At 40.4% G+C, this 26,844-nt stretch overlaps 2 gene segments (V, D, J or C); one reads left to right on the top strand and one right to left on the bottom strand.

Moving 5' to 3' along the window:
• Positions 1-26,569, bottom strand: part of LOC608379 — a 345,452-nt gene extending 318,883 nt beyond the window's left edge. The window contains 2 exon segments of the V gene segment in view: positions 25,957-26,251; positions 26,432-26,569. Coding sequence covers positions 25,957-26,251; positions 26,432-26,480 — 344 coding nt within the window.
• On the top strand, positions 2,236-3,176 carry LOC483072. The segment is given in 1 exon segment: positions 2,236-3,176. A coding segment is annotated over 1 exon segment (432 nt).
• Positions 26,570-26,844: the final 275 nt, after the last annotated feature.

The following is a 26,844-nucleotide window of genomic DNA, read 5'->3' as shown; positions in this document are numbered from 1 at the left end:
AGATAAACTTCATTTTTTTGGAGAAAAAATGGAAAAAGGTAAAATGAAAGATGGTTCTCTTCTCTAGAAAAAAATATCAAACATACAAAAGTGCTCTGATAAAACCAGGTTCAGTTCCTCTTTATATATAGTGTTAGAGTATTGACTTTTGTCACTGACCTGTGTTTTGAGTAGTTTCATGGTGCAGGGAAATGATGAATTGCAAGATTACTCTCTGCAATCAAGAGAGGATTTGGATACTTCACAATATATGAAACTACCATTGATTTTATTTTTCCAGAACAAAAGTGTTAACCTGCACATACATGTTCTCTCTTCCTCTGTCTATTCATGCTAAAGATAAGGATACACTAAACAGACCTGGACATCTACTGCTCTACTCACGCTGAGTGATGACACTGCTTGGGGCAGGGACCTCAGGGGGTGGAAGTGGCAGCAGCAAAGAAGTATTGGTTTCTTTCTTACCTGTCCCTCCCATTGAAAGGAAAGTGTTATGAGGTTGGACGTTCTGTTCGATATTATTATTATTATTATTATTATTATTATTATTATTATTTTGAGAAAAAATAAGGGGAAGGGGCAGAGGGAGAAGGAGAGAGAGAGAGAATTTGAAGCAGACTCTGAGTCCAGGATGGAGCCTGACACAGGACTCAAGCTTCCAACCCCAGGCACATGACCTGAGCCAAAATCAAAAGAGTTAGGCACTTGGGACGCCTGGGTAGCTCAGCGGTTGAGTATCTGCCTTTGGCTCAGGGCATGATCCCCGGGTCCAAGATGGAGTCCCACATCAGGCTCCTCCTCGGGAGCCTGCTTCTGTCTCTGCCTCTCTGTGTCTGGCATGAATAAATAAATAAAATCTTTTAAAAAGGAGTCAGGCACTTAATCAGCTGAGCCACCCAGGTGCCCCTATTTGATTTGTTTTAAATGCTTTATGCCCAGAGAGTTCATGATGCTCTTCTTTAGAATTCTGGAAGTATTGTGGACTCGGAGTCAGAATAAATGAAGACCTGTTCTACAGAGCTGGGAGCTGAAGCCATTTCACCTACTGCCCTGAGGGGGAGCGGTGTGACACCCCCAGGTCAGTCAGTGAAAGAGGACGAGGAGGATCTGAGATGTTGTTTCAGACACTGGTTAACCTGAAGAGCAGAGACAAGGGTGATTTGGTGACACATTTTCTGAGATAGTGTTTGTTGCAGAGGGAACTACCATAGGTCTGCTTTGGATGTATGGAGGCGCCTTTACGTTGTCCAAGAACAACTTCAAATACGTATTTAAAATTCAGAAGAGAGTCTAAGATAAAGATGTCAATGTGTGCACTATATGCTCATTCTGTCTGGCAACATGAGTATATTCCATGCACGGATGCCATACTTATATTGTTTCAATTAGGTTCTGAAATGATATACTCATAAGCACATATATTTTACTACGAAAGTAATTTATGCTTTCATGATGACTTCTGCTAGTTTGAAATAGAACAGTTGGTACTAGCAAGAGTTTACATTTGGGGATTTTGCTAAATATTATTGAGAATCATAGGTTTAAGTTGATTTCTGGGCCTCTTTTTGGGGGGTTGGCCTCTTGTAGCATAAAATCCCATTTTCTGAGGTGGTGATATTTTGTCTCTTTTCTTTCCATTCTCTGCTTCACAACTCACCAAGCAGATACTTTCATACTCTCTGTTGTTTTGCATAGGCTGCTTCTTGGGTCCTAGGCTGGCTGCTCAGAGCTCTATTAATAGGGTTTCCTGGGGATGGGGCCTGGGTGCATCAGGTATAAGTAGTATAAGCTGGCCAACATATAGTTAAGCTGGTATAATTCAAAGAATGCAAAAAGCAAAATTATAATTGGACGTCTTTTATCACAAATGATTTAAAAATAAGATTGGATTCCATAGAATATGAATCATCTGCATACTTATATATTCTGTTATATAGGACCAACTATATGTTGGCCAGCTTATACTACTTCAAGTGACCAGCAGCAAGATGGTGCCACAGCCCCAAGTCCTCTTCCTGGTGCTCTGTGTCTCAGGTGAGAGGCTGAGAGGAGAAAGATCTTTATAAAATTGGCAAATGACTTTACCATGCAATATGAATAAAACATTTCATTAAAACAGTCTGATTACTTATGAGAAATAAGAAAACCTACATTTTTAGATACATATTTTAGTATATTAATGATGCCATCTATGGGCACTGTCCTTTGGTGATTGCAGGTGTGTCTGGGGAAATCGTGATGACCCAGTCTCCAGGCTCTCTGGCTGGGTCTGCAGGAGAGAGCGTCTCCATCAACTGCAAGTCCAGCCAGAGTCTTCTGTACAGCTTCAACCAGAAGAACTACTTAGCCTGGTACCAGCAGAAACCAGGAGAGCGTCCTAAGCTGCTCATCTACTTAGCCTCCAGCTGGGCATCTGGGGTCCCTGCCCGATTCAGCAGCAGTGGATCTGGGACAGATTTCACCCTCACCATCAACAACCTCCAGGCTGAAGATGTGGGGGATTATTACTGTCAGCAGCATTATAGTTCTCCTCCCACAATGTTTCAATCTCGCACACAAACCTCCTCCCCAGGGCCGCAGGTCAGGGTGGCTTTGCTGCACCAGCTGCTTCCTCCCCATTTGGCCCTGTATCTCCCTAAGCTGTGTGAGGAGCCAGGCCTTCTGGCTTAATCATGGAAGAATGTATGAGTTTCAAGGGAAGATTGAGTAGATTAGCCTCTTCTATGTCTCTCGTGCAAGGAGGTCATTCTGTGAAGACTGTAGTGACTTTCAACCGACCCAACTTGTCTACACATTCAAGATACATTGTATCACCTGAATCTGAATTGTCCATACAGATGGATTTATACTACTGACCTGATCATGGTTTCAGCTGCATCCTGTGGAAAAGGGACCAGTGTGCCTCACAACAGAATGTTCTCTTGTAATATGACACTTCAGCATACCCTGTAACCCCCTTGTCACCTGCATAACTGCCCAACTCAAGACATGATTACTCAGCAGTGTTCTTAAGACTGCACTTCATTCATCTTCTCCTCTCTATTCTTGCTAGAGGCTATTAAAAAGACAAAATGTAACTGGAAAAATAATATCTCACTGGATCCCAGCTGAAGGCTTGCAAAAACATTTGAGGTTTTGATAAGGGGCAGGAATTTGTGAGTTTTACAGAAGCTGCATAGACCTCACAATGGAGGTGACTTCCTCGTTCTCTCTGTCAGTAAGCCTGGAGTTAGTTTACAGGACCTCTGAGATATCGCTATAAGGCCTGTTTCTGTACTATGAAAATACTTTCATATTCTTCTAGACTATTTGGAATGTATCTTTCCCTCAACTACCTAGGCTCTGCTATGTAGACTTACCTATTCTCATTACATGGATCTCAACCCATCCATGAATATGGAAGGTGAATTGAATGCTTATCAAGCATTACACAGCTTCATCCTTAAACATCTCAGTATCTTAGACCTTCAATTTTTACCCTTTCTTGGGGTTCATGACAAGCTGGCATAATCCCAATGTACTGACTAAAGAGAAGCAATGTGTGCAATTATTGTTCTGGGTTGTTCAATAAGACATCAATAAAAGACTCAAAAATTGTATTTGATGCTTCAGTGAAAATAGCATTTTTCTCCTGCTGGTTGTACAGAAAGTGGCCTGTCAGCTACTCTCCCATCATGAAGGAGCACATTATTGACAGAATGAGGACAGAAGAGCTGATGTGGAAACTGTTTGATCTTACTTTAATTCAATGACTCAGTCAACTCTGAAATCCACCCTCTCTCTAGCCCTGCTACTTGTACTGACAGCATGTTACATAATATTTAAAATTTGGTTTTCCATTATGAAGTAATCTACATGGGGCAATAGATTCTAGATGAGTAGGTATCCTTGCTAGGATTGCACATTATTTCACAAACATTAACTAAAGTGTGCATTGTCGTGCATTATTGCATCTTCCAAACACTAGAGCAGCTATCTTCCTGAGTTAGAGTGAAAGGGGCAGACCCAGTACTTTGAGTGAAGCACTGCGCTGCCCCTACTCAGTCCTTCATGTTGTAACTAATGCTGTGTGTGGGCACCAGGGGCTATGGCTTTTCTCACTGGCAAACAGCAAGCTTAGATGTGTGAACTTCCTTTACATTGTAAGCAACTTTCACCAAGTAAGCTAATGTTGCTCCCTTAAGTGTAGACACAATGGAAAAGTAGAGCAATTGTCACAAAAGAACCTCCCTGCCCAGGTGGCCTGGGAACTGTGTTCAGGGATACGATAGTGTGGGGAGTTGGGAGTGCTCTAGAGAGCACTAGAGAATAACATAGCTAGCCAGCCCATTGTTGATGGCTAGAGTGTAGGCAGTGTAGGACTTCCAATTCTCTGTCCACACCTGGGGTGGGACCCTGGTTTGGAAGGTGGTTGACAGGTATCCTGAACCAAGTCCTGGCTGCTATTAGTTTCAAAGTTAAGTGGTCAGTTGCTCTTTTTGTTTTTGTCAGAGTTGGTGACAGTTTTCTCTATGCAGAGATCCCACCAAAGATTTCATTTTCTCAGCAAAGAAATTATCTTTGACTGATGTTGAGTGAAGAAAAAAAGATAAAATAAAAGGATATGGCAATAGATCCATTAAGTCTTTTCAATCTAACCCAAACAGCAATTTTCCTGGACTACAAAATTTATAAATTCTAAAAGACTGTTACTCATATTTGCTCTTGATTATATGGGATAGAATACCTCACCAGTTTATTCTCAATTTCTTGTATCTTTTTAATCTCTAAGAAATATTTTCAGATAAATTTCATTCTTTTCCCTTCATAGGTAGAATAATATCAATTCTATCACTCTTCCCAGTGTCTTCAGGATGTGATCCCTTGCTGTAGAAGAGCAAGAGTTTCCTTGGTTTAAGCTTTCAGTGACAAAGTTGTAATGGTAGGAAGTTAGATACTGCATGTTCGTTGTGAATGGAAGCCAGGGGAGACCCCCCTACCTGGGAGGGCTTCAGGGGGTCACAACAGTGGTTTTCAGTGCTGAGCAGATGAAGTCTGGTCTTACTCACACCAAGGCAAGTTCAGTGATTAGTGTCAGTTCCCAGCCTTCACCAAGGTTCCATGCTCACTCCTCTCACCCTTTCTAGGTCCTGAGGACATTTAAGGACTTGGTTTAAAGGCCATCTACTCAGTGGGGTCGACTTACCCTCCTCATCTGAACCAGGCCAGCCTGTTTCACTCTTTTCCCATCCCACGGCTTTCTCTTCCTGACAATAATCACAACTAGAAATACATTATTGTGGTAATGTATGAAATTCCAATTCTAGGGACTAAGAATGTTCTTGAAATAACCTATATCCTAACAGTAGGAAGGCCCCAGGGCACTCTCCTACATAGCATCTCAGATAGACTAGAAGGCAGATTCAAGAAACTGGTCCCCACATCCCTTGGGACATGCTTGAGCTACACTTAGAAATATCTGGTGACCCCAAGTCCCACAGGGTGTTCTGAGAGCAAGTGTCTCCTGTGAGCATAATCTTAAGCTCTTCTAAGCTGATTTGCATGTTGTGTCATTAGACAAAGCTCTAGGGTACTCTCAGCATCCTTAAAGGCAGTTTGTCAGGGCCCCTGAGGAGCAGCCTCTAGTCCAGCTCTCCAAGATGGGGTCCAGAGCTCCTCTGCTGTGGCTCCTGCTGCTCCAGGCTCCAGGCGAGAGAGGGAGGCACACAGAGAAATGTTGAGCAAACTCACTGTGGCCATGATGTTTTCGGTGTCTCTGGCTCTTGGTGGCTGGAATGGAAATATTTGGTGTAGGTTTCCAGTTGCCCTGTTAGCTTTCGTTTGTTTGTTTGTTTTTTGGTCTCTAGCCTCCTTGATCATGTCTCTCAGAGAGAGGGCCACCATCTCTTGCAGGGCCAGTCAGAAAGTCAGTAATATTTGGAAATGAACACAAAAGTTATCCATGTAATCTAGATCTTAACTGTTGTTTTCCTGGCAGAACTAGGATGGCTGGTCTATACTGAGCTTTAATCATTGTGCTGACTGAGCAAGAAAGCATGGGACCCAACAACATGGGCAATGTTTTCACTGACATGCAGAATCAACCCATGTTCCTCTCATCTGGGAGCTAGAGTAACAGGAGACAGAGAAGCTGAGCTGAGGCTTCCATGTTTCATTCTGTCTTCTATCTGAGGCAGATCTCCAGAGCACTGATCCAGACATTGATATGGGCTCTGAACAACAGTGGACTAGGAGGAACATATACAGCAGCTGGGGTGGGGTATCTGGGCTTCCAGCTGCAGAAACCATTCACCTCTTCTTTCCTCTTGAGCAACCCATCCCAGGTGGTCATGTCAGAAGATGCCATGTGCTTAGCCTAAAGGAAGAATTTCTCTCCCGGGCACATAGAATCGAATTCCTGTGTCCTCCTGTCTCATGTATCACCTAGACTCAGCAAGATGCTGTTTGGTGCAAGCCTGTTGAAAAGAAATTATAATCCTGTGGTTCCATTTCTTTCCATCTACTGGCAATGTGCCTAGACCACTTCTTTGTTGCATGATTAGGTCAGGTTGGATGAGGAATTCCAATGAGAAGAAATCTACCTTCTAGACACATCTTTCCTGTACTTGTTATACATCTTTCTTGAAGGCCCTGAAGATGCTTCATTCTTTGTAAGGATTAGTAAGGAATAACACTGAGCTGGGCCCAGCTATGTAGGTGGAGGGACAACCACAACTGCACAGTTAAGCAGGACTCAGGTTCTGACACTCACAGCACAGATATCATTTCCCTGAAGACAGAGGTGGTGTTGTCCAACTCTTCAGTTACGTTGTCTAACTCTGATTCTTGTTTCCTATAATAAGTCTGGGGGTTTCCCTACAGCAGTTAAACTTCTTTGCTTTGTCAACTTTTCACTACCTCTCAAGGAAGCAGCTTTATTAATGTGACTCTAAGTTCTACACAAATCTTTTTGGTTTGTCCATGTATCTTTTTTTTTTTTTTTTAGATTCTAAGTACACGTAAAATCATATGGTATCTGTTTTCATCTGACTTATTTCTGTTACCACATTATCTTCTAGGTCCATCGATGTTGTCACAAATGGTAAAATCTGATTCTTTTTTATGGCTGATTAACATTCTATTGTATATACTCCACATTTTCCTTATGCATTCATCTATTGATGGACACTTAGGAGCTTTTGTATCTTGGCTATTATAAATCATGCTACAATAAACATAGAAGTGCATAATAGCTTTTCAAATTAGTACTTTTGAGAATGTTAAATCTTATAAAAATTCTTTCTTGGTTACAAAAAGGCTTTGAAATTTTCTTTTCTACCTGTATACAGAAGCCATAATATTACTAATTTGAAAAAAAGAATCTCTGTTTCCTGAATGATAATGAACCATGCTATGGTCTGGTCCACAAAACTGCCCACAAGTCAATACAAATAATAAGATTTGGTAAAGGGATACAAGGCATCTATTTGGGGAACAGAGTAGTCTCTCTGAATCTCTATACTTGACCATCATCAACTGAATGAAGAAGGACTGATGCAAGTGGTAATTTTATTGTAGATATGTCTCAGTTGTCAGAGGATGTTAGTTTGGGGTCAGTAAAATGGGAAGCTAGTGTGCGATTTATGTGGGAAGACAGTTGGTAAGACTGTTTGATCTATTCTCCTGCAATCAGATTTTGTGAGTGGAGAATGTGATACTCTTTTTGTTAAGGTTTATTTATTTGATAGAGAAGGAGAGACAGAGAGAGCAGAATGGAGGGGCTTGAGCTCATGATTCTGAGATCATGACCTTGAGGTCAGACTTGAGCTAAAACTAAGAGTCAGACATTTCATGGATGGTGTGACAATGTGATATGATAGTCTTATACTTTCACCCATAGACTTTATCAGTGCAGATAGTCCAAACCCACACTGTTTTGAACAACATTGGAGACACACAGAGGCCTATTCCCTGACAGGCCCAATTGGCGTTTCTCTCTGATTAAAAGGGAGACTTTGTCCTTGCATGAGTACTGAGATCAAGCCATCTAGCAGAATGAGCTTCCCCAACTGCTGATCACTGAAGTGGATTCCTGAGCTCCAGGGCACCTGTGATTGAAGTTTGTCAACTTGCCTAAATAACTGTACTTACTTGAGGATACACCCAGTAAGTGAAACTAGGGTCAAACAGGAAATGAAAAGAGAAAGTAGATACTATTTTAAACCAAAAGAAAATGTGGCATATCAAAATTTTGATTGCAAAATTGGGTTGCAGGAAGCAATGATTTAATCACATTGAATCTATAGCATTAAATATGTTTATTATTTGCAAAAGTCACACATTGGTCACCTTTCATGATATCATATCTGCTACCATATTACAAATGACTATTTATATTCTCAAAATCCAAAACTTTTACTACCTTTTCTCTGTTCAACCACCTGACACCGGCTTGTTTAGATGCCATCTCAAACATGTCCATGGAGTGAGAAGATAAGTACTAAAAAGGAGAAACAGGGAAGTGGATAAATATTAATTTCTTATTTGCCTGATATATCCCCTTTAAAAATGTACCAAATTGCTAAATTCCAAGAGGTGTATAACAGTGTGCCTCAGTTGACTATTGTCATGCTGATGAAAGTTATTCGACAAGTGCAGGCAAGGCAGGGAGAATTAGGATGAGTGTTCATTCCCCTACCCCTTTGCTCATGCTGCTTTCTTGGAGGGTGTTTTGATCCTTCTGTACCCCAGCTACTTCTGCCAAGTAAGGTTATGCCACTGCCTGGCCTTCATGTGCAGGGTTTGGGGTGCAGCGAGCCTTCATGGCCCAGAGCCTGCAGCTGCAACCTATCCCCTTAATCTCCCCAATATCTTCCTTTTACACTGAGAGACTCTGCTATGCCTGCTCCCCAGACAAACAACACATGTGGGCAGCTGGGCCATGACACCCAAGAGGTTTGTGTTGGGAGCTGAAACACTGTGGGAGGAAAATGTAGACTTTGCTGGCAGTAATAAACTCCAACATCCTCAGCCTCCACCCTGCTGATTTTAAGGGTGAAATCTGTCCCTGACCCGCTGCCACTGAACCTGTCTGAGACCCCAGAGAAACGCTTGGAAGCCTCATAAATCAGCGGCCGAGGAGTCTGGCCTGGCTTCTGCAGGTACCAATTCAAATAGGATTTTCCATCACTGCGCAGGAGACTCTGACTGGCCCTGCAGGAGATAGTGGCCAGCTCTCCAGGGGTGACGGCCAGGGACAGTGGGGTCTGCGTCATCACGGCCTCCCCAGTGGATCCTAAAGTAATGGGAGAAATGTAAAATTATATGCAAACATTATTAGCCATTTTCAAAATTTTACTTTGGTAATTATTCCAGGCTAAATCACTTTTTATGACTTTTTAAAAAAGGTTTTATTTATTTATTAGAGAGCATGAGTGGGGGACACGGAGCAAAGGGAGAGGGAGAAGCAGACTCCCTAACGAGCAGGGAGCCTCATATGGAGCTCCGTTCCAGGACCCTGGGATCATGACCTGAACTGAAGACAGAGGGTTAACCAACTGAGCCACCCAGGTGCCCCATTTTTTTATTTTTATTAATATCTCCAAATATCCGATTTCAAAAAAGAACCTAAGATTTGCAACATAAAAGGGGGTGTCTAAAAGTCACCTACCTCATCCCCTTTTCTCGACCAGAACATAGATCTTTATTCCCTTTCAAATATTTCTTACACTCCTAGATCTAAACATCACACGCCCCTTCCCAGAAGGTAAGACATAGGCCTCTAACACTCAAACAAAATGGAGAGCAGTGGTGTCCGAAGAGCTCACTCTCCCCGACTCATTCTCCTTTCTCATCATCCCTCTGTCCTTACCTGGGATCCAGAGCATCAACAGCCCCAGAAGCAGAGAAGGAAATTTCATTTTGAGAAGTTTATCTGATGAGTCCTAATCAAGATCAGAGCTGGTCTTTTATCTCAGATGCAAAGGTTTTATCTGAGACTTTGTATCTTAGTCCCACCTTAGGGAAAAATATGCAAATCCCTGGTGGGTGGAGCTCCTGTGGAAGAGCCAATGGGAGTGTGGGGGGCTCTCTTGTGAGCAAAGAAATATAAAATGTCTGTGTTTGAAAGAAAACTGAGAGAGCTAAAATCTATGCTGCCTATAGAATAATCACACAGAGTTAAATGTTTCCTTCTTTTCCTTCTTTTTCTACTTCTCTAGAACTTTCCCAGTCATATTTATACATCTTAATAAGGTTAAGTTCCATAAATATTTGGTGAATCTTAATCTTTGTTCATGTTTATTTAAGAGTCTAAATTTGTTCTATTTTTTTAAATTGTGCTGAAACAAATGAGAAGTAAAGGGCAGAAATCTTAATTGTGCAACTGAGTAAGGTTTACATAAATTCACTGTCCAGATCAAAATATAAGGTATTTCTAATTCTCCAGATGCTTCTTTCATCCCAGTGGAAAGGACTCCCCACTCACCCAACTAAGGAAACTATTGTTTTGACATCTATCACAATAGTTTGGTCTTTCTTGGACTTCAACTTTATTTTTATTTAAAAAAATTTTTTTTAATTTTTATTTATTTATGATAGTCACAGAGAGAGAGAGAGAGAGAGGCAGAGACACAGGCAGAGGGAGAAGCAGGCTCCATGCACCGGGAGCCCGATGTGGGATTCGATCCCGGGTCTCCAGGATCGCGCCCTGGGCCAAAGGCAGGCACCAAACCGCTGCGCCACCCAGGGATCCCAGACTTCAACTTTATATAAGGTGAAGCAAGCATCCTGTTTCTCTCTTCTTTATTGTTTCTTTGTTATTTTTGAGTGCTTCTTTCCTTCTTGTGCATTAGAGTTAGCTCCTTATGACATTTCCTTGAGTCTGAAGGATTTCCTTTTGGGATTCTTGTAAGCATATCTGCCAGTAATAGCTTCTCTTCATTTTTGCTTATGAGGGATTAGTTTTACTTTTCCTTTATTTCTGAGGGTACTTTTGTGGTTATAAAACTCTTCATTGACTTTTATTTTTCCCTTCAGCACCTTAAACCTGTCCCTGTTCTGTGGTTTCCAGCAGTTCTGATGAAAAGTTAGCCAATTGATTAGTTTCCCTTAAAAAAAGGAGTCCTATTTTTTTCTTACTGCTTTCAATATTTTCTCTTTGTCTTTGATCATTTTAAGTATACTGTGTGTAATTCTGAATCTCACTGTGTTCCTCTTGAACAGATTTGATTGAGTTTCTTTGATCTATTCACTAAAATGTTCCATTATGTGTGAAAGGTTTTTTCCCTTATTCTGTCAAATATTTTAATATTTTGTGTTTACATAGCTGGAAACACTGAAGAATCTTGCTCCAATGCACACCCCAACTGAAGTCCATTTTTTTCCTGGCAATACCTGATAGTTTTTGCTGCCATCCTTATGTTGGTGACAGATGGGCTGAGTTGGGGACAGAAATGAGCATTCCCAGGCAAAGGGACAGAGCCACTTCTGTCCACATTCAGAGCTCTAGTTCTTTTTAAAGAGTAAGCACTTTTCCATTTGTTTTGTTCCTTTGGTAATTTCCTAAAATAAAGTACTGAAATAGTTACTGATAATTTTTCCAGCCATGTACAGAGCTTGTTTCTTGTTCATTTTTGCAGAAAAGAGTCACTAACCTGTTCATTATTGTGTAATTGGAAGTGGATTTATTTATTTTTTTTTTAATTTATTTTTTTATTGGTGTTCAATTTACTAACATACAGAATAACACCCAGTGCCCGTCACCCATTCACTCCCACCCCCCGCCCTCCTCCCCTTCTACCACCCCTAGTTCGTTTCCCAGAGTTAGCAGTCTTTACGTTCTGTCTCCCTTTCTGATATTTCCCACACATTTCTTCTCCCTTCCCTTATTTTCCCTTTCACTATTATTTATATTCCCCAAATGAATGAGAACATATAATGTTTGTCCTTCTCTGACTGACTTACTTCACTCAGCAGTGGATTTAAATGAGTATCAAAGCCACACTGAATAGGAATGAAGGTGTGGATTAACTATGGTTGACCTTAGACCAACCCAAGGATTAATGGTGCCAACCCCCTCCATGCAGTTGAAAATCCATGTCTGACTTTTGACTCCCCCCCACAAATGTAACTGCCAATAGCCTAGTGTTGGCCAGGAACCTTACTGATAACATAGACAGTAGACTAACACTTATTTTGTATGTTAATGTATTATATATTGTATTCTAACAATAAAGTAAGCTAGAGAAGGAAAATGTTATGAAGAAAATCATAAGGAAAAGAAAATACACTTATAATACTGGATTGTGATTATATATATATATATATATGTGTGTATATATATATATATATATATATATATATATACCCATATGTAAGTGAACCCGAGTGGACAAACCCATGCTATTCAAGTGTTAACTGTAAGTAATACAGTAACTTTTATTTTTATTTTATTTTATTTTTTATGAAACTCTTGTTTTCCTTTTCAATTAGCAATATTACTTGGGGCTCCATAATTTTTTTCATTTGCCATGAAGGATATCATACTTTGTGGACTATTGTAAGTCTGCAGCCAGATTTCATTAAACAAGAGTGGCTGTTCTCAGTTAAATGTATTCTAATACAGTAATTTTTAAATAGAGAATTTGGGCACCAGGTCCTCAAATTAGAAAGAAATGAAATTCTAAACTGATATTGATCTTGGTCACTTGAAGTTCTTATTCTCAGAAGTAGGCTCTAGCAACTTTGAACAGCTTGTGTATATTCCAGGATTGAGCAAGTAAGTAACCATGCTGTAGGTAACAGGAGCCTGAGTTGGTGCCACGAGACACCAGAATTACAACCAGAGAATGAAGGAAAACAGAGTGACACTTGTGGAAGTCTTTAGTAAGTAATTATTATGTTCTTTTCTTATTTTTAGTTATTTTTATTTCTATGCCATCACTTATTTTGAAATAATTTTAGACTTCCCTAAAGTTTCAAAAATAAAAGATAGTTCCCATGTACACTTGCCCTAGGTCTCCCTAATTTTTTCACCATTCATACCATAGCAAAATGATCATACCCCCAAATTAATAATAACATTATACTATAATGGAATATACTTTTAAATTTGGATTTTATTGATTTTTTCCACTAATGCAGGGAGGTCTGTTCTTGGTGCCCTGTGCAACAGGTGGCTGGCCATTCTTCAGCATTATTGAGAGCTGAGGAGAGAGTCAGCATGGAGCCATCTGTGAGATGCTTTAGCCATGCTTTCCCGGACACTGGTTATTGGGACCAGACCCAGAAGCTCTTCCTGCCCTCCTTCAAGGGCTCCCCACCATTTTCAAGTTACCCCAGCTTGGTTCTTCTTTGAGAAAAGCAGGTGCTCTGACCTATTCCCTGGAGGAGGAGGCAGCTGCTCAGCTGAGCAGAAGGGCTGACCCCACACGGAAGGGTTGTGTTTAGGGCCGTTGCCCTGCACAGGCTCCCAGGAGCCTTCTGTGAACATGAGTGTGTCCATCTCCATGCTGGTGATTGGGAATGTGGAATCTGTCCCTGACCCACTGCCACTGAACTGGTCTGGGCCCCTTGGAGCCCCATGGGACACCCTATAGGTCAGTGCTTGAGGAGATTGGTGTGGTTTTGGCAGGAACCAGGGAGGTAGGTGTGTCCAGTGCTGTGGGTGGGACTGAGATGGCCTTGCAGGCAATGGAGACACTTCCCCTTCCCCCCCACCCCCCTCACGACCCCCCCCACTGCCACTGCCACAGACAAGACAGATATAGCCTGAGTCAACACAGCTGCCCTGGATAATTGGAAAAAGGAGGAAACTTATGAAAATACAAATATGAAATAATAGCTTTGAAATAAAGAAATGATGCACAAATTCATATTTTTCTCACAAATGTTAACTATTTTATGGATTTTATTCAAAATTTTGAACATCTATCCCTAGAATCAGTGGCTGAAATATCATAGTCTTTGTTGTCAACTGTCCCATGCACTGGATGAGAATAGAATATCACTTTTTTGTTAAAGCTATCCCCTACCGTGAATGCAGAGCAACAGGGACCAGAAGGTCTGTTCCAGAAAGAACTGGGCAGCGGAACCTTATAAAAGCATGTTTTCTTTTTCTTTTTTTCTAAAATAACATTTAATTAGAATAGTAAAATATGAGCAATAGCAAATAAAATGTCTCATTCTGACAGTTTTTTAAGAGGTTGAAACCAAAGCAGATACCCAGAAAGCCAAACCAAAGCATTTGCCCAGAAAGGTTTATGTATCTAGATCTCAGTCTGTACCTATTATAGTTTCTTTTTAATTCATCTAATAAATGGCCTAGCCACAATGAGTTCAAACAAATATTTAAATTAGATGTCCATGTAGTTAATTTTGATTAAATATTTATTTATTTTTTGATTCATCTGTACTTTAGTACACTTGTGGATATTTTTCAAAGGGTAAAACAACTGCTATAGTACCATTTAATGATTTCATTAATATAAATTTATTTGGGAAGCAAGGTTTAAGATATGCTGAAACTGTTTCTGGGTCACCTGTTTTGGTTAACTCTCTGGTCTAGTCTTATGATTGTATTTTTTAAGTACATAATCTCTTAATCTCATAAATTGTAAAAGCATGTTTTCAACCTGGATGAGCAGGAGAAAAACAAAGACTCATATGTATCTTAGCAGCTATCAAGTTTCGCACGTGTGGCTCTGTGCAAGAGACTCCATGGTGCCAGTCAACTCTTGCTGAAGGCTCCCGTAAGAGAAAACTAGTGGCTCATGGGCTACTTGTACCCAGATGCCTGGAGATAGTCCAACCATGGGCTCAGGTTGGGCAGAGCCGAGGACTAGGGATAAATACCATGAGACTGAGCTGACTTTGTGAAGTTTCAAATATGATCTGAATGATCAGGATGAGAAGAGGAAAGAGTCACAACGTTGTGATTTTTAAAATTTTGTACTGAGAGATTTCTCTTCTGCCCATTTTTCATTCCTGAGTGTAGTTTTCAGTATAAATCTAACCCAATACACTGTTCTTTGTTGGCACTTTAAGTCATGGGCAGTCTGGGCCCAGTTCCCAAGAAGCTGAGATGCCAGACTACACCAAGTCTGTTTCTGCATTCGAGAGGTGACAGTAGATGTGAGCAAATGTGAGTCTGATCTACAGGTCTCCAAAGCCATGACCACCACCCTGGGGAGGAGCTGCAGGTGTGACATTTTGTCATGCTTGCCTGAGGGAAGTGCTTTGACCTGTGTCCTTCTGAGGCTCATCACTGACCAGACCATACTCCAGAGATGTAGCTTTGCCCTCCTTTATTGGACAAATCTTCCCACTCACAATTCCTCCTCATGCATATTTTCTTTGTGAGTCAATTCTCCAGACTTACGTTGTGCTTGAAACACTTTGTCACAGAAGGAGCTGATTTTTATTCCAATGACCCTTTGATTAGATCATTCGAAGTCTTTCTAAATATGAATTGCCATATGACCATAGAGTCAGCTGGATAATGGGCAGTAGGAGGAACTATAAAATTATTCACATTACATTAAAAGGGTAAACTCTGAAATGTAATGAAAAAGTTATGATGATGGGGATGATAATGATGATGACCAAAATTAGTTTGGAGCCCTTAGTACCAGGTAAACCCAGTCCTCTCTAGCAATCACTGTGGTGCAGGTGCCCCCTCTTGTGGCCAAGTGTGGAGGGACACCATGGGATACGGTGTATTTTTCTTGCAGGTTTTCAAACCTGCTTTATTTCTGATGCCTGTGACAAGTTATAATTCGTTTCCAGGTACCATGCAAGACTGCGGGCACGTAATGTAGTGAGATGTAGTATTCAGTTAGTAGTTAATTCTCTGTGACTTGGTATTTCCCCACCGTGTCTGGGATCCAAGCCCTTGGACGTCACTCATTATTTGTTGCTCAAGACTAATTAGCAATGAAGTCACTATAGTGTGATCAGAATGGGGGGTCCCTAGGGACTCAGGCTTATACCACATTTTTGTTGTCCTTCTGGTGGTAACTTGTGGTGAGGTTTCATTCTTGTGTGTCCCACTGGCCTCTCCTTCTGCACACCCCTGGGATATACTAGGAGCACAAAATGATGGCTGCACACGAAACTCCCCTTCAAGTTCTCAGTTTGGATTAGATCTTAGCTTCACTCTGTTTAGTAATTGCTCTGAAGATGGTGCCCACAGATGATTATGGAGAGAGGGAACCCTCTCCTATTTGCTCTATACAAAGTACATCCTGGTTTTGATAGATGACTAAGTCAATAAGTATGGAAAGATTCAAATTATTTATTCAAATTGTATTGAAAGTAATACATTCTGAAGGCTGGGAGCAGAGCCTTTGTGCTTTACTATGCTCCCTGATTCCACAAAAGGCAATGACAGTCTCCATTATTCAGGGCTTTGTGAGTATCCTTTGCTTAGGTCCCCCTTTGTCACTGGGCTGTTTCACTTCCTCCCTAATATTATCTCAATCTTTTCTCTAGTCCACTATTTCTCACATTGTTTGGCCTAGAAATGAATGAAGGCTCTTACTTTTAGTCTGATAATCATGTGGCCTGCAATTTGTGAAATAACAAGTCTATATTTTTATATCAGTTCACATTCAACTTTTTTGGGGGTAAGATTTTCTTTTCTTAAGATTTTATTTATTTATTCTTGAGAGACACAGAAAGAGGCAGAGACACAGGCAGAGGGAGAAGCAGGCTCCATGCAGGAAGCCCGATGTGAGACTCGATCCTGGGACTCCGGGATCACGCCCTGAGCTGAAGGCAGATGCTCAACTGCTGAGCCACCCAGGTGTCCCAGTAAGATTTTCTTTCTACTATTTATAATAGGATTCAGCATAGCCTGTCCAAACTTCCAGCAGATCACCTGGGAGAGCAGCTCAATGCTCACACAGATTCTCTCCGATGCCTGAGTTTCTCTCCAAAACAAGGAGAACAATTGCATTCTCCCTCAACCTTGTAGATAATATTTAGTTATGTTTTTGAATGTGTGTACTGTTAATATGATTCCCAAAGTCAGAAATATATGAAAGCAAGAATATTATGCTCAGAGAGGTGTCACATCCCTGCCCCTTCCATTTCATTGCCATACCATTCCTGCAGGCTACAATCTCACTCCGGTTTATCCTCACAGATTTTGTTGTTTGTTTTGTTTCATTTTTTCCCCTTCTTCCTTACATGGAATGGAATATAGTACAGAGAATTGTTTGCACTTCACTTTGTTCATTGAGCAAGAAGTCCTGTAAGTCACTATCAGTTCATAGAAATCCTCGTTTTCATGGATGAGAAGTACTGCATTGTGTGGATGGACCATAGTTTTTTCAAACACACTTTTATGTAGGGGCATTTAGTTTGTTGTCAATATTTTGCAGTTACAAACAGTGTTGCAGCGAATAACCTTGTGTATTGTATTTGTAGATGTATCTTCAGGAATTTCTAGAAATGGAATTACGGGTCAAATGGTTAACATGCATGTAATTTTGTAAATATTTCATATTATTCCCCAAAGATATAGTATTAGTTTCCATCCCTAGGAGCTCAAATGAGAGTGTCTGTTTCCTCAAACTTTGCCTAAAAATGTGCCTCATGTGTTCTTAATTTTCTCAAATCCGATAGATGAGAAATGCCATGTCAAAGTCAATCGGAGAAGGACAAACATTATATGGTCTCATTCATTTGGGGAATATAAAAAATAGTGAAAGGGAATAAAGGGGAAAGGAGAAAAAAGGAGTGGGAAATATGAGAAAGGGAGACAGAACATGAGAGACTCCTAACTCTGGGAAACGAACTAGGGGGGGTGGAAGGGGAGGTGGGCGGGGGATGGGGGTGATTGGGTGACGGCACTGAGGGGGGCACTTGATGGGATGAGCACTGGGTGTTATTCTATATGTTGGCAAATTGAACACCAATAAAAAATAAATTTATATATAAAAAAGTACTTACAATTTGCACTTTTCTAATAATTCGTGCGATAGAAAATTCTATATATATTTAAAGGCTATGCATATGTCTTTTCTTGGAATTGTCTGTTCTTTTTCTCATGTTTCTACATAGATTTTGATGCATTACCCTAATCATTTAAAAAATTCTTTTAGTTTAGAATATTGACTTTTTATTTATATATAATACATTAAAAATAGTTTACTGTGGTTTTTGGTTGCCTTTTAATATGGTTTGCTGTGTAATATTTTGCCATGCAATTTTATGTGTCTTTATGTAATCTTTTACATACCAAATCACATGGCATTGATTTGGTGTGTAGTTGCAGTATTGGTTCATTTTTTTCCTAAATATGTTTTGGAATTTTGTATTATTTTATTACACTGTGAGTGTCCTAAGAGTTACAACATGTGTCTTTGGCATGTCCTGTCTTTATATACCTTAGTACCTGACCACATTCCAGAAAATGCATGCATCTTAAAAACTCCAGCCTAGGGATCCCTGGGTGGCGCAGCGGTTTGGCGCCTGCCTTTGGCCCAGGGCGCGATCCTGGAGACCCGGGATCGAATCCCACGTCGGGCTCCCAGTGCATGGAGCCTGCTTCTCCTTCTGCCTATGTCTCTGCCTCTCTCTCTCTCTCTGTGTGACTATCATAAATTAAAAAAAAAATTAAAAAAAAAAAAACTCCAGCCTAAATTATAACCTTCTGCCTTCCTTGCATCTGTGTCCAAGTTGTAATTGTACATATATTTTAATTGTACATCAATGTAAATACCACAAAATATTCTTATTTTATATAGTTAAAATTTATGAGACTTTCTCACATATTTACCCTTTGTACTGCTCTTCACTCCTTTTTAAATTTCTGAACTTATGTTGGGACTAAGCTTCCTTTTCTCCTAAAACTTCTTGTAGGATTTCTAGTCATGTTGGTCTTCTGATGATTCAATTTCTACGTGTTTGTTTTTGTAAACTATATTTATTTTTCTTTTGTTGTAAAGGATATTCCTGTATAGAATCCTAAACTGGGGATCCCTGGGTGGCTCAGCGGTTTGGCGCCTGCCTTTGGCCCAGGGCGCGATCCTGGAGAGCCGGGATCGAATCCCACATCGGGCTCCCGGTGCATGGAGCCTGCTTCTCCCTCTGCCTGTGTCTCTGCCTCTCTCTCTCTCTCTCTCTCTGACTATCATAAATAAAAAAAAAATTAAAAAAAAAACTAAAAAAAAAAAAGAATCCTAAACTGGCAGATAATTTGTTCCTAAACCTTAATTATTTTTGGTATATTTTTTTATTGGAGTTCGATTTGCCAACACGTAGCATAACACCCAGTGCTCATCCCGTCAAGTGCCCCCCTCAGTGCCGTCACCCAGTCTCCCCATCCCCCCGCCCACCTCCTCTTCCACTACCCCTTGATCGTTTCCCAGAGTTAGGAGTCTCTCATATCCTGTCACCCTCACTGATATTCCCCACTCATTTTCTCTCCTTTCCCCTTTAATCCCTTTCATGATTTTTTATATTCCCCGAATTAATGAGACCATATAATATTTGTCCTTCTCCGATTGACTTACTTCACTCAGCATAATACCTTCCAGTTCCATCCACGTCGAAACAAATGGTGGGTATTCGTCGTTTCTAATGGCTGAGTAATATTCCATTGTATACATAAACCACATCTTCTTTATCCATTCATCTTTTGATGGACACCGAGGCTCCTTCCACAGTTTCCCTATTGTGAACATTGCTGCTATAAACATTGGGGTGCAGGTGTCCCAGCGTTTCACTGCCATCTGTATCTTTGGGGTAAATCCCTAGCAATACAATTGCTGGGTCGTAGGGCAGATCTATTTTTAACTCTTTGAGGAACCTCCACACAGTTTTCCAGAGTGGCTGCACCAGTTCACATTCCCACCAACAGTGCAAGAGGGTTCCCCTTTCTCCACATCCTCTCCAACATTTGTTGTTTCCTGTCTTGTTAATTTTCCCCATTCTCACTGGTGTGAGGTGGTATCTCATTGGGGTTTTGATTTGTATTTCCCTGATGGCAAGTGCTTGTTGGCCATGTGTATGTCTTCTTTGGTGAAATTTCTGTTCATGTCTTTTGCCCATTTCATGATTGGATTGTTTGTTTGCTGTTGAGTTTAATAAGTTCTAATAAATCTTGGATACTAGCCTTTATCTTATAGGTCATTTGCAAATATCTTCTCCCATTCTGTGGGTTGCCTTTTAGTTTTGTTGACAGTTTCTTTTGCTGTGCAGAAGCTTTTTATTTTAAGTCCCAATAGTTCATTTTTGCTTTTGTTTCCCTTGCCTTCATAGATGTATCTTGCAAGAAGTTGCTGTGGCCAAGTTCAAAAAGGGTGTTGCCTGTGTTTTCCTCTAGGATTTTGATGAAATCTTGTCTCACATTTAGAACTTTCATCCATTTTGAGTTTATCTTTGTGTATGGTGTAAGAGAATGGTCTAGTTTCATTCTTCTGCATGTGGATGTCCAATTTTCCCAGCACCATTTATTGAAGAGACTGTCCTTTTTCCAGTGGGTAGTCTTTCTTGCTTTGTTGAATATTAGTTGACCATAAAATGGAGGGCCCATTTTTGGGTTCTCTATTCTGTTCCATTGATCTATGTGTCTGTTTTTGTGCCAGTACCATACTGTCTTGATGATCACAGCTTTGTAGTACAACTTGAAATCTGGCATTGTGAAACCCCCCGCTCTGGTTTTCTTTTTCAACATTCCCCTAGCTATTCAGGGTCTTTTCTGATTACACACAAATCTTAAGATTATTTGTTCCAACTCTCTGAAGAAAGTCCATGGGATTTTGATAGGGATTGCATTGAACGTGTAAATTCCCCTGGGTAGCATGGACGTTTTCACGATATTAATTCTTCCAACCCATGAGCACGGAATATTTTTCCATCTCTTTTTGTCTTCCTCAATTTCTTTCAGAAGTGTTCTGCAGTTTTTAGGGTATAGATCCTTTACGTCTTTGGTTAGGTTTATTCCTAGGTATCTTATGCTTTTGGGTGCAATTGTAAATGGGATTGACTCCTTAATTTCTCTTTCTTCAGTTTCATTGTTAGTGTATAGAAATGCCACTGATTTCTGGGCATTGATTTTGTATCCTGCCACACCGCCAAATTGCTGTATGAGTTCTGGTAATCTTGGGGTGGAGGCTTTTGGGTTTTCTATGTAGAGTATCATGTCATCTGCAAAGAGGGAGAGTTTGACTTCTTCTTTGCCAATTTGAATGCCTTTTATTTCTTTTTGTTGTCTGATTGTTGAGGCTAGGACTTCCAGTACTATGTTGAATAGCAGTGGTGAGAGTGGACATCCCTGTCTTGTTCCTGATCTTAGGGGAAAGGCTCCCAGTGTTTCCTCATTGAGAATGATATTTGCTGTGGGCTTTTTGTAGATGGCTTTTAAGATGCTGAGGAATGTTCCCTCTATCCCTACACCCTGAAGAGTTGATCAGGAACGGATGCTGTATTTTGTCAAGTGCTTTCTCTGCATCTATTGAGAGGATCATGTTTTTTTTCTCTTGCTGATATTATGAATCACATTGATTGCTTTGGGAGTGTTGAACCAGCCTTGCATCCCGGGGATAAATCCCCCTTGGTCATGATGGATAATCTTCGTAATGTACTGTTGGATCCTATTGGCTAGTATCTTGTTGAGAATTTTTACATCTGTGTTCATCAGGGATATTGGTCTATAATTCTCCTTTTTGGTGGGGTGTTTGTCTGGTTTTGGAATTAAGGTGATGCTGGCCTCATAAAACAAGTTTGGAGGTATTCCGTTCCTTTCTATCTTTCCAAACAGCTTTAGTAGAATAGGTATTGTTTCTTCTTCAAATGTTTGGTAGAATTCCCCTGGGAAGCCATCTGGCCCTGAATTTTCGTGTCTTGGGAGGTTTTTGATGACTGCTTCAATTTTCTCCGTGGTTATCAACCTGTTCAGGTTTTCTATTTCTTCCTGTTCCAGTTTTGGTAGTTTGTGGTTTTCCAGAAATGCATCCATTTTTTCTAGATTGCCTAATTTATTGGCGGATAGCTGCTCATAATATGTTTTTAAAATTGTTTGTATTTCCTTGATATTGGTTGTGATCTCTCCTTTTTCATTCGTGATTTTATTAATTTGAGTCTTTTCTCTTTTGTTTTTAATAAGGCTGGCTAATGGTTTGTCTATCCTATTAATTCTTTCAAAGAACCAACTCCTAGTTTTGTTGATCTGTTCTACAGTTCTTCTGGTCTCTACTTCATTGAGTTCTGCTCGAATCTTTATTAACTCTCCTCTTCTGCTTGGTGTAGGTTTTATTTGCTGTTCTTTCTCCAGTTTCTTTGGGTGCATGATTAGCTTGTGTATTTGAGTTTTTTCCAATTTTTTGAGGGATGCTTGTGTTGCCATCTATTTCCCTCTTAGGACTGCTTTTGCTGCATCCCAAAGATTTTGAAGGGTTGTATCTTCATTCTCATTAGTTTCCATGAATCTTTTAAATTCTTCTCTAATTTTCTGGTTGACCTTTCATCTTTTAGCAGGATGGTCTTTAACCTCCACGTGTTTGAATCTCTTCCAAATTTCTCCTTGTGATTGAGTTCAAGTTTCAAAGCATTACGGTCTGAAAATATGCAGGGGACAATCCCAATCCTTTGGTATCAGTTGAGACCTGATTTGTGACCCAGTATGTGGTCTATTCTGGAGAACGTTCCATGTGCACTTGAGAAGAATGTGTATTTAGTTGCATTTGGATGTAAAGTTCTAAATATCTGTGAAATCCATCTGGTCCAGTATCATTTAAAGCTCTTGTTTCTTTGAAGATGTTGTGCTTAAAAGATTTGTCATTTGCAGAAAGTGCCATGTTGAAGTCTCCCAGTATAAGTGTATTATTATCTAAGTATGTCTTTACTTTGGTTATTAATTGATTGATATACTTGGCAGCTCCCACATTAGGGGCATAAATATTCATGACTGTTAGATCCTCTTGTTGAATAGATCCTTTAAGTATGATATAGTGTCCCTCTTCATCTCTTACTACAGTTTTTGGGGTAAACTTTAATTTATCTGATATGAGGATGGCTACCCCTGCTTTCTTTTGAGGACCATTTGGATGGTAAATGGTTCTCCAACCTTTTGTTTTTAGGCTGTAGGTGTCCTTAGGTCTAAAATGAGTCTGTTGTAGACAGCAAATAGATGGGTCTTGCTTTTTTATCCAGTCTGAAACCCTGAGTCTTTTGATGGGATCATTTAGCCCATTCACATTCAGAGTTACTATCGAAAGATATTAATTTTGTGTCATCATAATACCTGTCAATCCCTGTTTTTGTGGATTATTTCTTTGGGCATCCTCTTTTACAGAGTCTCCCTTAATATTTCTTACAGAGCTGGTTTGGTGGTCACATATTCTTTTAGTTTCTGCCTATCTTGGAAACTCTTTATCTCTCCTTCTATTCTGAATGAGAGCCTTGCTGGATAAAGTATTCTTGGCTGCATGTTCTTCTCATTTAGGACCCTGAATATATCCTGCCAGCCCTTTGTGGCCTGCCAGTTCTCTGTGGAGAGGTCTGCTGTTAATCTAATATTTCTCACCATATAAGTTAGGGATCTCTTGTCTCTTGCTGCTTTAAGGATTTTCTCTTTATCTTTGGAATTTGCAAGTTTCACTATTAAAATTTCTGCTTCTCCGGGGCTGGGCTTTCCTGTCCTGGAGGCTCGCACCACCTGGCCTTAACCTGCCTTCTCTGGGGCGGCCCCTCCCCCACTTAATTCTTTTTATTTTTTTTCCCCGCCTTCCTACCTTGCTAGAAGCAAAAACCCTTCTCTCTGTAGTGTTCCAGCTGTTCTCTCTTTAAATCTCAGGTCGAATTTGTAGGTTTTCAGGATGATTTGAAAGTTATCTAGTTAAGTTGGTGGGGGCCAGTGACTTGGGGGATCCACTCCTCCGCTATCTTGCCCTCCCCCTCCAATTCCTATACCTTCAAAGTATATTTTATTTTATTGTTTCTTGGTATCTAATGTAGAGACTTATGTGACTTTATTATTGTTACTCTTTTAACGATAATTTACCTTATTTCTTAAGAATTACCTTTACCCTCTCTGTTTTTCTCTTCTCCCATTTTGATGTGTTTTCTCAGCACTCATACTAAGGTGGGCCTCGGTATAATTCAGGAGGAGCATTTATCTTATTGAGGGTTCACAGAATTCCTTCAATCCTTCAATTTTTTCTGGTGTATCCCTTATGCCTTTTATGATCTTTTATGTGTTTTCCATTGATTTGTTACTCCAACTTTCCAATGTATATTCCTGTTTACCATTTCTCTTTTCAGATCTGATAAAACTACTGTTAAGTTCATCTACTGAGTTCTCCATTTGGATTGTTATTGTTGAATTTCTATTTGGTTACTTTTAAAACTTTTAGGCTCTCTGTTTTAATTCACAATCTTTCACTGAATGCATTAAACATATAACATCCTATAATGCAATAGCTGCAATTTGGGGGGGGGGGGTCTGTTTCTGTTGCCTGTTTTTTTCCCTCCTGGATTATTGTTGGAAAAACAGGCTGTGTTCTGTATACCTCCTACTTATGTCGATTCATACACATATTTGCTGAGAAACATTTTAAGGAGATTTTAGGCTCTAGAATGATTTTTACCATCCAGAAAGAGATGACATTTGATTCTGGCACTCTGAAGTGATAAGGTATGTGACCTCCATCCAATCAAAGATGCACTGCTGATGCACTGCTGGCTCTTCCCAGTTCTTCCCTCCTCCTGGGGTGTAGCCTTGCTGAGATTCCAACTGAAGTTCTTGGAGTTTGTCAGAATCTCTTCTCTTTGGTCCTTGAGGATTAATTTTCATCCCTGACTCTGTGAGATTTCTGGAGGCTTTGCTCAGCACTGAGGCCCCTCAGCCTCTCCTTTATCCCAGACTCTCTGCTTGTAAGCACCTGTTTCTATTTCTGAGTCTCCTCATGAGCCGAGGGACTCCGAAGAAAGAAAAGTGGGTCTCAAATCTATGGATTTTCCTTTTTCTTGTTTCCTTCAATATTTATGTTTTATTATTTTTCCATGGAGGTGAAATGGACCACTTTTCCAGTTAGAGACATTAATTTGAGGCTGATGGTACTCCACATACCAAGAGAAATTGAAAAGGTGTTTATCATTCATACAAAAGATTCCCAGAGAGAGCAGGGTGTGCACCAGTAGGTCCAAACTGGCTTCTATGAGACAGAATGTTGAGCTTTTATAATTGCTAGGGGTTGGGATCAGGGAATGCTCCTTCGCTGGGCTGCAGATTGATGAGGCATGAATTTTCTAGCACCTACACAGATCTGAGCTGAAGGGGAAGATAGAATTGACATGTTCACAATACTGAGATTTACAACCCTGGGCATGATATGGCCTTCCATTGACATAGGTTTTGTTTTCTTCAAATTATATTTTGTTATTAATTATTATTAATAATTTTGTGATTTTTCCTAAGTAGTAGATTTTTTGAGACACTTAAAGGATATGTTTTCTAATTTTAATTTTAAAACATTCATTTCCTTTATGTAGAAATGCAACTGACTTTTGCATGCTGACTTTGAATCCAGTGATGAGGTATTTCTCCTGTTGTTTCCAGTAGTTTCCTTTTAACTTATTTTGAATTTTCTCTGCATACAATCTTTTAGTCTGTGAATTATGATAGTTTTCATTCTCTCCTTGCAATTGTCATGTGTTATAGATGCGGTTGTGTTGTTACACCCGTCAAGACCTTTAGAGGCATCCATTCCTATGAATCTGATCTGATGTCATTGGTGGTGAAAGTGTTCCTCAACCTGGAGATGCAGCTAAGTCTGAGGAAAAGTCTAGTAATCAGAGTACAAGTCTTGTCATGGAGTTACTTTTCAAAACCTCAATATTTCCAAACAGAAGAGAGATGCTGAGACTGATCAACCACCACAGCAACTGCTTCTAAAGGAAGCACCTGGTAAAATGAAAGAATCATTGTGGTCTTACAGAGGTTTTTGTCTCCTGTTGAATCACTGTGTATATCCGCTATTATACTGCTGACAGTAATAAACTGCAACATCTTCAGGCTCCAGGCTGCTGATGGTGAAGCTGAAGTCTGTCCCAGACCCACTGCCACTGAACCGGGATGGGACACCAGTGGCCTTGTTGGATGCACCATAGATGAGGAGCTTGGGAGCCTGCCCAGGTTTTTGCTGGTACCAGGCTAAGTAGCTGCTAACACTCTGACTGGCCCAGCAGGTGATGGTGACTTTTTTCTCCTGAGACAAGGAGAGGGAGTCTGGAGACTGTGTCATCACGATTTCTCCGGTGATATCTGAGATTGGAAATAAAACACAGAAGTCAGCCATGTCATCAACATCTTAACCCCTGTCTTCAGCTTTGTTCATCTCGATTGAGCTTTAATTAACTTGCTTCTTAAGCAAAGGTGCCAAGTGATAAGGCCAAACAACACAAATTTTCACTGACATGCAGAATCGTCCCATGGTCCTCTCACCTGGGAGCCAGAGTAACAGAAGGCAGAGAAGGCGAGCTGGGGCTTCCATGGCTCACTCTGTGTCCTAACTGAGGCAGATCTCCCCCAGAGCACTGACCCAGCACTGATATGGGCTCTGGAGAGAAGAGTTTGCTAGGAGGAACATGCAAAGCAGCTGGGGAGGGGCATCTGGGCTTTCAGTTGCAGAGACCATTCACCTCCTCTTCTCTGCACTTGAGCAACCCATCCCCAGGTGGTCATGTCAGAAGACGCCTGGAGCTCAGCCTGAGGGAAGAATTTCTGTCTGAAGAATTTCTATGGTCACAACTTTTGTTTCCTATGTCCTCCCATCTCATTATTCATGTAGATTCAGTGAGATGGTGTTTGGCACAAGAATGTTGGAAACAAAAGAGAAACTGTTGATTCTATTACTT

This window comes from Canis lupus, chromosome 17, assembly GCF_011100685.1.
Source record: "Canis lupus familiaris isolate Mischka breed German Shepherd chromosome 17, alternate assembly UU_Cfam_GSD_1.0, whole genome shotgun sequence".
Lineage (NCBI taxonomy): Eukaryota > Metazoa > Chordata > Mammalia > Carnivora > Canidae > Canis > Canis lupus.
This window is presented reverse-complemented; position numbering and strand designations above follow the sequence as displayed.